Source organism: Callorhinus ursinus, unplaced genomic scaffold (genome assembly GCF_003265705.2).
Source record: "Callorhinus ursinus isolate GAN/ISIS: 27379988/994484 unplaced genomic scaffold, GSC_fseal_2.0 scaffold46, whole genome shotgun sequence".
Taxonomy (NCBI): Eukaryota; Metazoa; Chordata; class Mammalia; order Carnivora; family Otariidae; genus Callorhinus; species Callorhinus ursinus.
Window position 1 is genome coordinate 2,329,269 of NW_027397108.1, and position 12,733 is coordinate 2,342,001.

Below are 12,733 nucleotides of genomic sequence, written 5' to 3' on the forward strand. Positions count from 1 at the left end.
GTTTGGGGTAATTTCAAGGCAGAAAGTGTTGGGTGACAGGGATTTGCAAAATAGCTATAGTTGATATTATATATTAATTCTTAGAGAAATAATTCATCATCTTAATTTTCTTTTCATTCTAAGGTGTTTCCCCAAAATGAAATTCTTCATGAATTCACAAAACCCTAATAGAAAGCCTTCTTTTTCATCATGGACCATCCACTTTGGCCAGCCCTGTTATGCTCTGTGAGCAAACCATTCCCAAGTTTCACCTGAGCTGAGTAGACACATGAATGTGTGTAGACTCCAGCATCACACACACAGTCATACACAGCAGGAGCTTTCCTAGTTTTTTGGGTGTGCTTTATTTATTTATTTGCCCTGAAAACGGGACTGAATTTCCCAGATGATTAAGTGAACTTCAGAGCTCCAAATCAAGGGCTTAAATATTGAGGTCTTCACAGAGACTCCAAACCTCCTGGACTTTAAGAAAGAAGAAGAACGCAGGCAAAACCCTTAATCCCTTAGTTAAGTCTGAAAAGGCAAGTCAAGTAGAAAATGTAACAGGAACATTAAAAACAAAAAAAGTTTAACCTGAGACACAAGAACAAGGGACCACCTTCTGCTGTGGCCAGCTGAGGAATTCAAACATTTCGTCAGCAGGATTCCAGCCAATCTTCACTCGCACTTTTATAAAGCTGGCCCCAGGCATTCCAGAGCAAGATGTAGCTGCGCAGTCTACGTGCCTCTTAGCTACTTCACAGGAGCTGGCAGTGGTCCTCAGACTTGCCCAAAAGCCATGGCAAAGAATGGACTTGTAATTTACATCCTGGTTATCACCTTACTCCTGGACCAGACCACCAGCCATTCATCCAAATTTAAAGCCAGGAAGCACAGCAAACGCCGAGTGAAAGGTAACGGGGCTTTCAGGCCAGCAAAATTCTAGGCTTGTTCAGTGTGGGGAGGGACTGGGCAATATTCATTTCCGAACTCTTCCAGGAGAACCGTCTCTGGTGAAAGTACCATGCCATCATGTGGATATGGCATTTCAAGGGACTGAGTGACCTTTTAATTCTCTGGAACAGTTTGATATTTAAAGGAATCATGCAGTGGGGTCCTTTTTTTTTAATAGAAAGAGTTTCTGTGTTGTATATCCTTTGTCAAGTGAGCTTAGCCACGAAGAATGTTCTTCAGAGGGAGTTAATCTGGATACGTGGATATCTGGTTATTATGAACAAGGGGTCAAATAGAATAGACTGATTAATAATTAGAGTATACTGTTTCATTCCTAGATATTATATAACTGTTCAAATATATTTGTAAGATAACTATAATCTTATTAAATGTATAGTCAAGGTTAGACCATTTTGTCACTGGTTATCACATAGGTATATTTTCATACCTCTGACAATATAAAGACAGACTATACTACACATTTAAGTTTTTTCATGGAAGAGAGAAATTGAACCTCTTTTTAAACTTAAAAATATTTCAACATGCAAAGTCATGTAGTGTTTGAAAACATTTTTTTAAAGATTTTATTTATTTATTAGGCACAGAGAGAGAAAGCACAAGCAGGGGGAGTGGTAGGCAGAGGGAGAAGCAGGCTCCCCGCTGAGCAGGGAGCCCGATGTGGGACTTGATCCCAGGACGCTGGGATCATGACCTGAGCTCAAGGCAGACGCTTAACTGACTGAGCCACCCAGGCATCCCTACGTTTGAAAACATTTTAATGCAAAACTGAATCTCCAAGCAATCCCCAAATCTGGATGCCTTGAACTGGGTTAAGAGGCAAAAAAGAAAAAAAAGGGGTTCCTGGGTGGCTCAGTCAGTTAAGTGACCAATTCTTGCTTTCAGCTCAGGTTATGATCTCAGGGTCGTGAGATCAAGCCCTGCGTTGGGCTCTGCATTCAGTGGGAGTCTGCTTGACATTCTCTCTCTCCCTCTGACCCTCCCCCTGCTCACTCTCTTTCTCTCTCAAATAACTAAATCTTTAAAAAAGAAAAAACAAATCTTGCAAAAAACAAAGATGACAGCAATTTATTTGCAATATGCTGAAAGCATAGCAAGAGGAAAAAAGTAACAAGGGAGACAAAGAGTGATGTTTTATCTCTTTCTCTGAGTCATTTTCTTTCTCATATCAGCGTATTTCAAGGTCAATATTATGACACTATTTCCTTATCAATTTCACTTCATTAGTAACAAAACATACGAAACATACCAACAAAGTGCAAGGCAGACTCGACACAACATGGATGGCTGGTGGGTTAAAAAGGAGGCTTGTCTTGGTGTGTGTTTTGCATATTATAAAGTGCCCTGAAGAGGGGGCATTTATTTCTATGATTTAGGTCTGATGCAAGATTTCTTCAGTGGACTCTTTTTCCTTATACAATATTAAACTTTCCTGTTACCTCTTTTAAATGGAAGGTTAAAGTACTTCTCATCCGTGGTAAAGTATACTGGTGAAGATGAGGGCAGGGGGAGGAGGGAGGGAGAAGATACTGTGTGACCACGTGGCGTATTTTTCCTCCCAGCATCTCTTCACCGCGAGGAGGACGTGGAGATGGGTGTGAACATGTGGGTGTGTGTGTGTGCTATGGGGATGTTTCTGAAGTCCCCCAGCCACACGCATGTATACCCACATGCTCTTCTTCCCCATTTGCCTTTTAACTGACTGCGCACACCTCTTCAGCATCATCCTCCTGAAGGAGTTTTTGTGAGTTTTCACTCTTAAGTCCAAAAAAGTAGATTCTACAGCAGTAAGTGATGCAATAAGCCTAAACTTACCAAACACTTCTCTCTCCACTAACACAATTTTAAAACATTTTAAGTATCTGGGAATTATACCAAACCTTATGAAATCAAAAGTGAAAGCCATTTTTTCTCTCCCAACCCTCTTCACAAAATTACCCACTATTACGTGTTGGGAAATAATATTCCCAGAGTTCTTCTAATGCACAATTAAAACCTGCTATTTTTAACCAAATAAGAATTGGCTATTAATTTATTTCATCCACCGAATCTTGGATAACTATCAACATAAGGGATACATCAGTCCTTAAAGTGGCTGCATAATATTCCATTGCACAGATGGGTCACAATTCATGTCATCTGTTATCTCTTGGTGAACTTTTATGTGGCTTCCATTCTATTGTTTTTGATCCACTGCCTCAGTGAACTGCTTTGTACACATATATTGAACCCATGCTAGGTAGGATGCTATGATATACCTCTAGAAAACTGCAGGTTCATCACACTTTCCAACTGTCTCCCAAAATAATAGCATCAACCCACATTGCTCCCATCTTCAGCATATGAGAGTGACCATTCCCACACACCTTGACAACGTAACATCATATCATCAGCTTAAGCTCTGTCAATCTAACCAAAAAACAAAATATCTCGCTTTTAATTTGCATTTCTTTGGTTGTTAAAAAGGTTGACACTTCTTTGGTTGTTAATGAGGATGAGGTAGATTTCATAGGTTTACAAGTCATTTTCCAGGAATTATTTCTGCATTTCTATACTGAAACTACTTCTGGAGAAAAACAGTAATAAAATAAGAGGGAGTTTTTGTTGTTGTTATTGTTGTTTTACTCAAAATGGCAATCGAGGGACTTAACTCAAAAACAAAATTTCCCTGGTAATTTAACTCATAGGTTTCAATAAATTATATGTTGCAGAAATGAATAAAATTTAATTTTTTTAAAAGATTTTATTTATTTGTTTGACAGAGAGAGACATAGCGAGAGAGGGAACGCAAGCAGGGGGAGTGGGAGAGGGAGAAGCAGGCTTCCCACGGAGTAGGGAGCCCGATGTGGGGCTCGATCCCAGAACCCTGGGATCACAACTCGAGCCAAAGGCAGAAGCTTAACGAATGAGCCACCCAGGTGCCCCTAAAATTTAATTTTTAAATTGAAATATTCCCTGTATTCATTGTAGACAAAACACATCCACATTTGTCACAAAGGTTAGAAGCAGAAGCCAAGTCACCTGGACAATGATTTCCATAATGATTTCCCAGGAGCCTATGTTATTCATGTCTTCATGTTAATTACAACGTTTACAGCTTTCCTATGGAGGCCACATATTTATATAGAATGAAGCAGGAAGCTGAGAGGGAAGGCGGATGACATTTGTATGGTTGACAACTTGAAACTTGGAAGCAAGTCTTCAGCGGTCTTTGTGAGCCTGGCCTCCAAACAGTTGATGGTTTTGCATTCTGAATGTACCCTTATATTTATTCTGGATCGAATGGTCTCTGAGGAAATTCTTGGGTTACTGTATTTCCGAGCTGAGCTACTTGGATGCTTTCAGAATTGATGTGCAACATCAAGTGAAACAGAGGTGGGGTCCATCCCTGGGTATCCCAGAAGGCTTTCCTAACCCAGCGTGGAAACACCTGACTTGCAAAGCGCATGTTAAAGAGGATGATGAATCAGCATGTGTGGATTTGGGGACGGTCCTGAAAAACCCAGGATAGAACACAGATTCCCCATACGGTATCTATATAAGGAGGCAGGTGGGGACAGCTCATACCAAGCTTTAAGCATCTTCTCTGTTCAAGGCCATGTGCTAGGGATCAGGCAATTACTGTGCAGGAGCAGATCAGAAGGATGTGACGAGCACAGACTTGGAGTAAGACAGATCCAAATCCTGACTGCACCTTACTAGCTGGCTAGCCTATGGCAGGTTAATTTGACCTCCTGTGCCTCTATTTCTTCTGTGAACTGAGGATAGTGATGGTATCTATCTCACAGGAATACTGAAAGAATTAAGCTCCTGGTGTCCAGTGTATGGTGGCTCTTAATATTTTTCCTTTTTGTTATTTATTACAATTTATTATAATTCTTGCCTTTGAAGAGTTCAAACTGTCAATTTCTAAGACAGACCCCATCAGTCCTAGAATCTTGTCTATTCATTCAACAAACATTATGCGCAGCTATTATGTGCCAAGCATTGTGTTAAGCACCAAGCGCACCAATGGACAATAAGACACATGAAATTAAGTAAGTAAAAATATAGATTAGAGAAAAGTGCTCAGAAGAAAAGTAAAGGTTCAAAGAAACAGATTAGTCAGACAGATGTTAATATAGAGACGATAACCAGAACAGCCTTCTAGAAAAGATATTTCAGCTCAACGAGAGATGGACAAGAGCTGGAGCAGGAGTGTTCCAGGCAGGAGGAACCCAAAGGAATGGATCCTGAGATGACACACCTCACTCTGAAAGTGAACAAGTCTGATGCCTGATGGAGGGACAGTCCCACAGGATGGGACTGGAGAGGCACAGCAGCCCTGTCTCAAAGAAGGACCATCTAGTATTATTATCACAACCAAGCTCTTATGAATCTTCCTGGCCAACTTATTTTCATCCATTAATTTTCATGTACACTCGGCTCAGTTTCATCAAAACCACCCTCACCTTAGATTCTGGGTTCCAAAGTTTTATTTTATTTTTATCTTATTTTAATCATACGCTTTTCATTCCTCCTACCCTAAAATGTCCCCAGAAAAGAATGGAGACCTGAAGACTCAGATTGAAAAGCTCTGGAGAGAAGTCAATGCCTTGAAGGAAATGCAAGCCCTACAGACAGGTAAGACCCGACTCATCAATGCCTTGTCTCAAAAGAGACAGGAAAAGAAATCGTGATTTGCCAGTAATTCAAACCATATCTAGAGTACATGTCAAGTTCTAGGTGACACTTTTTATTATTCTATTTTTTAAAGATTTTATTTATTTGAGAGAGACAAGGAGCAGGGGGAGGGACAGAGGAATAAGGAGAAGCAGACTCGCCACTGAGCAGGGAGCCTGACATGGGGCTTGACCCCAGGACTCTGGGATCATGACCTGAGCTGAAGACAGATGGTTAACCCACTGAGCCACCCAGGCGCCCCTAGCTGACACTTTCTAAAAGACACATTGACAACCCAGAGAGGCGTCCAGGAGAAAGGATTCAAAAGCTGGACAGACAACTGTTTGGGGAAATCAGCTTGATTTTCTACTCCCTTCTCCTATATATCGGTGGTAGAGAAATAAAAATAAGCATTTCAATAATGCATTTTAAAAGTTTGCTCATAATTCTTCTCTAATAGGAAATGAAACAGAATTGAAGTGAATATTAATTGGTGAAAGTAATTAGCATTCATTAGATGTTTACTAAGTGCCCATTGGGAGATCTGCTGGGGTTCAACTAAATATAGGATCACAGGACTCACTCTGGCCACATGGAGCACCAGATGCAAATGGAAGGCCATTGGTTAGAACCACAGCTTGGCATTCCTCTTTACATGGAGGTAGAACTCCCAGCAACCTACAAAGCTACCCTCCCTGGCTCCCAGGGTAAGGAAAAGAGAGCAACACTGGATGGGTTCAAGAACAGCCCTTGCCCACAAGGCTTATACCCCCAGGATCCAATACCTTACACAGCAACTCCAAAAGCAGAACTTCAAGGGTCCTTCAAGAGACCTGTCCAATTATAAGAGTTACCACTTTCAGGGAAGACTAAAGTTATGGCCTTCCATCAAGGATTTATAACTCCCAGGCTAGCTATATGTGACCAGTTCAAGGTCATTTTTACCATAAGCAATTTTGCCTAGTAATACTGTTGACATATTCCCTTTATCAGGTTTCTAGGATCAGAATTCAGAAGCTAAAGGAAGATCAAATGACCAGACAGAAGGCAAAAGAGTTTTATTAACGCTTTCCCCACAGCTGGGCACTATAAATGCTTTACAGACATTAACACATTAGTCCTCCAACAATTTACGAGATAGGTGCCACTATGATTATCCTCATTTTACAGATGAGGAAACTGAGACACAGAGACATTAAGTGTTTTCTCCAACAATTACACACCTAATAAATGTCAGAGCCTGGTTCTCCAATGCTTTGCCCTAAAACTATCTTTATGTTTGGTTTATCCTTGATAATCCAAACAATATTACCAGGGCTGAGTTATCTGCATAACAAAACCATTGTCACTCCATATGTCAACTCACACTTCTGTTTTTGTTTGTTTTTTAAATAATTATGAAATACCACCCAGTTCCAAAAGTTCCAAGGAAATCAGCACACAGTAGAGCTATACAAACTACCAAGCATGTGTGTATCAAAGCAGCATGACGCTAAAAATGTTTTGAGGGTGGGACAGACCTGGATTTATGTAGTTAATGGTCTTATCTGCTATGTAACTTATGTTTTTACACACTAAGTCATTACAAGTAACAACTTCTGTAAGCCTCAATATCCTGATATCTAAAAGTGGGAGTAATAAAATCTCACTTTCTGGGACTGCTGTGATTATTACATGAGTTCATTATTATAAAGTGCTTGGCACAGGGTCTGACACATACAAAATCTCCAATAAATATTAATTCATCATTATGATGACACATCATTCAATCCACAAATATTAATTGCTATTTTCCAAGTCCAGGCCTGGATGCAAAACACTCAAAAAGCATCTTAATATGTCAAATTTCACATCTTTACAGTCTGTCTCCGAGGCACAAAAGTTCACAAGAAATGCTACCTTGCTTCGGAAGGCATGAAGCACTTCCATGAAGCCAACGAAGACTGCATCTCCAAGGGAGGAACCTTGGTTATCCCCAGAAACTCTGATGAAATCAATGCCCTCCGAGACTATGGTAAAAGAAGCCTTCCAGGTGTCAATGACTTTTGGCTGGGCATCAATGACATGATCACAGAGGGCAAGTTTGTTGATGTCCATGGAGTCACCCTCTCCTTCCTCAACTGGGACCGTGCACAGCCTAATGGCGGTAAGCGAGAAAACTGTGCCCTGTTCTCCCAGTCAGCTCAGGGCAAATGGAGTGACGAGGTCTGTCGTAGCAGCAAGAGGTACATCTGCGAATTTATCATCCCTTCATAGACTCTTCTCAAAAATGCAAGATGGGTCACGATTTATAGGCTGATGGTTCACAAAAGTCAGTCAGAATTGTCACACAGGCATCTGTGTCCATAGGAATACAGGAGTCAGCCAATTTTGCTACCACATTTCATTGTGATTTTGCCCTCCATGGAGTATAGGAGATCAGAAAATAATGACCCAGCTATGTGAACACTGTTAATGCGGCTTCTGCAAAATGGGCTATCAAATCCTTCCCACTTTCCTAGGCCTTTTCCCTTGTACAGAAACCAGGTCTGTGTTAAAAACACAACAGCTACCTGGAAGATTTTCCCTTTAAAGTTTAGTATGTATTTGATTGATGAGAATTCTCTCAATCAGAGAGTCTGGGTGTGATATAATCCAGAAACCTCAGTCTGATGCCAAGTCTGTTCCATCCCAGTCATAGCACCTTGCTAGCCCATAAACTTTTCTGAGTTGCTGCATCCCCTGGTGGGACCTGCATCTTGTCTGCCACATCTGAACATGGATGTCTCAGAAATGTTCTGATTTAACTTTGTTTTCTTCATGACCCTTTCCCCCCACCATATACACACACTGATTTTGAAAATGTCCTAGTCAAGTTCTGCAAGGAAATGATAAAGTAGCATATTTGGTCAATGTTTAGTCCCAGAATTACATTACAATTTCTGACTCAAACGGGTAACCCTAAGGCAGAGGGTATGGGAAAATATGTAAGAAAAAAATATGTCTACATTTCCCTGGCTTTAGTATCCTTATCCACTCAGATGAAATCGAGGGTTGATATTATATATGTCATTTCCTTTTTTATATACTTTATGTACTTATATATATATATTTAAACGAGCATATACTGAAGTCTATTAGGGGCAATCTATCTTTTGAAGTTGAACATTGGATTTAAATAATACTATTTTGTAGTCATACATCTATGTAATATTTTATTCTGTCAAATGCTATTTCCATTAAATAGTTTAACTAGATTGTACAAAATAACATCATCGCCTAATATGAAATTACAAAGTTTAGGATTGAGGGAAATGGGCTTTTTAGAAGCCAACAATTCTAAGTATATTCTGTTTTTCAATTGTTATTTTTTTCTTTAAATATCGAATATGTTTTATGAACAATATCTTTCTCTGCAAACTTTAATTACGTGTGCTTGGAATTAAGTTTTAGTTTTTTTCACTGCACAATAAAGCCTGAGTTCTGGTTGATGCGGATATATTTGGATGTTGATTAATTATTCAAACTACATTGGTTTATACCAAACGTGGCACAATTTGGGGGAGGAAATACCCTGGATCTGACCGAACTGGTGATTTAGATGTCTTAGGAGAATGATTTTACATGACAATAAAGATTTAAGTCTGGAGGGAAGAGGAGAATATTAAAAAGAAAGTTGTACCTCCAATTGTTTTTGGTTGACCCTGCCCAATCCTCTATTCCAACAAAGCCAAAATCCCCTCAAAGATTATGACAATAATGAAATTAGTAGACATTAATGGTAGTAAAATCTTATCATACTCCAGGTACAGTGCCAAATTTTACATAATTCTCATTAATCTCCGGAACAACCCTAGGAATTAGGCTCTAGAATTATTCCACTTCACCGAAAGAACAAACCGAAGAAAAGAGATACGTGCTAACTTGCCCCACATCACACTCCAGGAAGTAGTGGAATTGTGACCAGAACTTAAAAAGTTGACTCAGATCCTACATCTTTGGCAACTATGGGGGAACTGTGACAACATCAAACAGTTCAAGTAGGCAATTTAAGTGGATTCTAATCCATTCTCCCAGTTTCTATCATTTGGGGTAATATTTTAGGCAACAGATGACCCTGACGAGGCATTCAGTCTGAGTTTGTTTGAAAAGGGTGAATAAAGATAACCAGGGTTCATACAAGTCAGTGTCAGAGTTTGGGTCTTCAGGAGATGGGGCTTATAGCTACAATGATCCTTCTCCCAAGTACCCCAACCAGAAAGATCAAGAGAAGAAGCTTAATTCAAAAGATGAAGGTTAGTGAAGGGAATTCAAACAAGTTTAGCATGAGGAAGAGCAAATGAATGGGAGACAGAGCAAGACCGGAAGAAGTGGATTAAGAGATTATCCGGTTTGCTGAGGGCAAAACTCATGACCTTGACTTTATTATTTGGTCAACAAATTATCCAAAAGCCATACCCACAAGATTCAATAACCTAGATTTCCCTTTGGTCTATTTTGCTTGTTGGACACTACTTAGCAAACAACAATTGGTCTTCAGGCAAGATTAATAAATAGACCTTAACTCTTAGGCCAACTTTTCTGTCTCCATGAAAGTTACCAGACTAGGTAGAGAATTTGGACAAGCATCCTGAAGTCTGGTGGTAAGAGTGCCCTGAGCAATTAGTAATGTCTCTCACAACCTCATGGTAGGAGGACATCAACATTTGCCACCATTGTCGTCCCTAGGGTAAACACTTGGCTTCCTGAAAATATCAATTATATTCAAAAAGTCCAACCTTCATGGCCCTACAAGCCTTCCAGGAATCTGATTCTAATCTCCAGAGCAGTGCTTCTCAAACTTTCTTTTGCTTACAAATCACCTGAGAAAGTTGTTAAGTTACAGATCCTGAGGGTCTGGGCTGAGGCCCTAGATTCTGCATTTCTAAAAGTTTACAGCTGAAACCAAGAATACTAGATCACACACCCCGGTCTGATGGCAAGGGCCTAAAGCTTTAGTTACTTGCCTAGAGACAGTCTCTGATGGATTCCTGCAAGTTTGGTTTTCTTTAACTCAAATGTCAAGGGTAACATCTGCAGTTCATCTGAGTGAAGAACAATACTGAGCAATTTTTCTACCTACCACAGATGCCTCTATCCATATCATTAAATGAGGTACAAGGTAAAAAGTCAATTAGTTAAAGGAAATACCAATAAGAGAGGCTCAAATTCATGATGTGAAGGAGGACTTATTGCAATGATCAATGATTTCTTTTTCTTCCCTAGCACTGCTGAATAGCATTCCTTAAACTAAAAATAAAGAGAGTTATAGTCTTTCCTGCTTTCCCAGTAGTGAAAACTAATCATATCCTCACCAAATAAAGCACATGGAATGAATGAAGAAGTCCACAAATTCAGCTACTTAAGTAGCTCATTTAATCTGATGTCAGAAATTCAGAGGGTAGCTACTAACTATAAAGCATTTTGTTAGGTAATATTGGAGGGACAGAAAATAAGGGAGTTATGGTTCCCACATTCAAGGATGTAACAACACGGCACACAGGAGGAGAGCAAGACTATTCACTGGAGTCTAAGAAGAAAATATTAGTACCTCTATATTTACATATGGAAGTTAAGTGGACTAGAGGTTATTATTATGCAGTTTTACCTCAACTGAACACCACAAAATGGTCAATGATTTAAATAAGCTTTTGCACAGAAATACCAAATTGAATGTACGTTAACGATTAAAAAACAAAACAAAACACATGCACACACGTGAGCAAGCACAGCTGACAATTCTACTCCTAGTGTGACTGGTTCAAAGACGCATACATAGCCCAAGCAAAACCAATTAGAATCTTTTCCAATGGCTGCCCTCTGACATGGGGGCAATGAAACTGCTGGAAATGTTAAATTGGAACAAAGTGAATTTAGGGCTTCTGGCAGAATTCTTCCCTTCTAGATGGATGCAACGTGTAGAGTGAAGGAAAGCAAAGATAAGTGGTAATGAGAAATGATGAGGTGGGATGGGGGGTGGGAGGAGGGCAGAAGAAATAAGTACATGTATGTGTTCACACAGTGTGGCCTTTGTCATTTCTAAAGTCCTGGTTGCTGCTTCTATAAATTCTATGAGCCACTACAATCCCTTCAAGCTACACAAGACAAATTATCTTTTCCATTTGAGCTAGTTTTTGTTGCCATATCAGCCAGGACAGGCTAGGTTAAGATCTCACAGAGCTTACATCTAGATAGGGAAAATATAAAAAAAAAAAAAAAAAGGCAAAGAAATAAACAAGGTCATTTCTGAAAATCATATCGCAAAATGTGGAAAGATCGACATGACAAAATAGCATAACAAAATGACATAATGAAAATAGTAACAGAAGAAAAAACACAGAGATAAAAGATAGAGTGACCAGAAGGAGCAATATTAGACAGGATGAGCAACCCTTTTTGATACAGCTCTCTCTCCATTGAAAGAGAGAACAGGGGTGCCTGGGTGGCTCAGTCATTAAGTGTCTGCCTTTGGCTCAGGTCCTGATCCCAGGGTCCTGGGATCGAGCCCCGCATTGGGCTCCCTGCTCCACGGGAGGCCTGCTTCTCCCTCTCCCACTCCCCCTGCTGTGTTCCCTCTCTTGCTGTCTGTCAAATAAATAAATAAAATCTTAAAAAAAAAAAAGAACAGAAAAGAAAGCCATCTTATAATCAGCAGGGTAAAAATCCAAGAGAGACCCTGAGAGAAGTGAGTTATCCCAAATCACCTAGCAAGCCAGAGACAGGGCAGGGACTAGAGTTCAGTTTCCTATCTCCTAATGCAGAACGTGGAACATGGCAGCCCAGTTCAAGGTCAGGTAAGGTCATACGAGCTGGGATCAAAAGACCCAAATTGCACATTTCTGACACATGGGACTCCAGGTGAGAATAAATTTGGGGGCCCCCACTCCTCATCTATCAGTAGGAATGATAGATCATTCCAGGACAGTGAGTTGAAATTTGCATATACCATTTATGAGTAAGCACATACTCTATGGCATCTTTATAGTTTTGTTGTAATATAAAAACATCTTACCATAGAAAAAATTCGAAGAGTAGAAAAAATATTTTAGAAATTATCCTTTATCTGTCTTTTTCATTTATTTATCCAATTAATATTTATTGA

At 39.8% G+C, this 12,733-nt stretch overlaps 1 protein-coding gene across 1 annotated transcript; it reads left to right on the forward strand.

Moving 5' to 3' along the window:
* Positions 1-394: 394 nt before the first annotated feature.
* On the forward strand, positions 395-9,073 carry CLEC3A (C-type lectin domain family 3 member A). Its single transcript, XM_025860384.2, has 3 exons — positions 395-893; positions 5,491-5,574; positions 7,475-9,073. Exons 1-3 carry the CDS (start codon positions 779-781, stop codon positions 7,867-7,869), a joined length of 594 nt encoding a protein of 197 aa, XP_025716169.1. The 5' UTR covers positions 395-778; the 3' UTR covers positions 7,870-9,073.
* The last annotated feature ends 3,660 nt before the right edge of the window (positions 9,074-12,733 follow it).

Excerpts from the sequence above, each read along its gene's own strand:
- CLEC3A (XM_025860384.2), top strand. The coding sequence starts at position 779 with ATGGCAAAGAATGGACTTGTAATTTACATCCTGGTTATCACCTTACTC. Across the intron at positions 894-5,490 it reads CAGCAAACGCCGAGTGAAAG|AAAAGAATGGAGACCTGAAG; the intron begins GTAACGGGGCTT and ends AAATGTCCCCAG. Across the intron at positions 5,575-7,474 it reads AATGCAAGCCCTACAGACAG|TCTGTCTCCGAGGCACAAAA; the intron begins GTAAGACCCGAC and ends ACATCTTTACAG.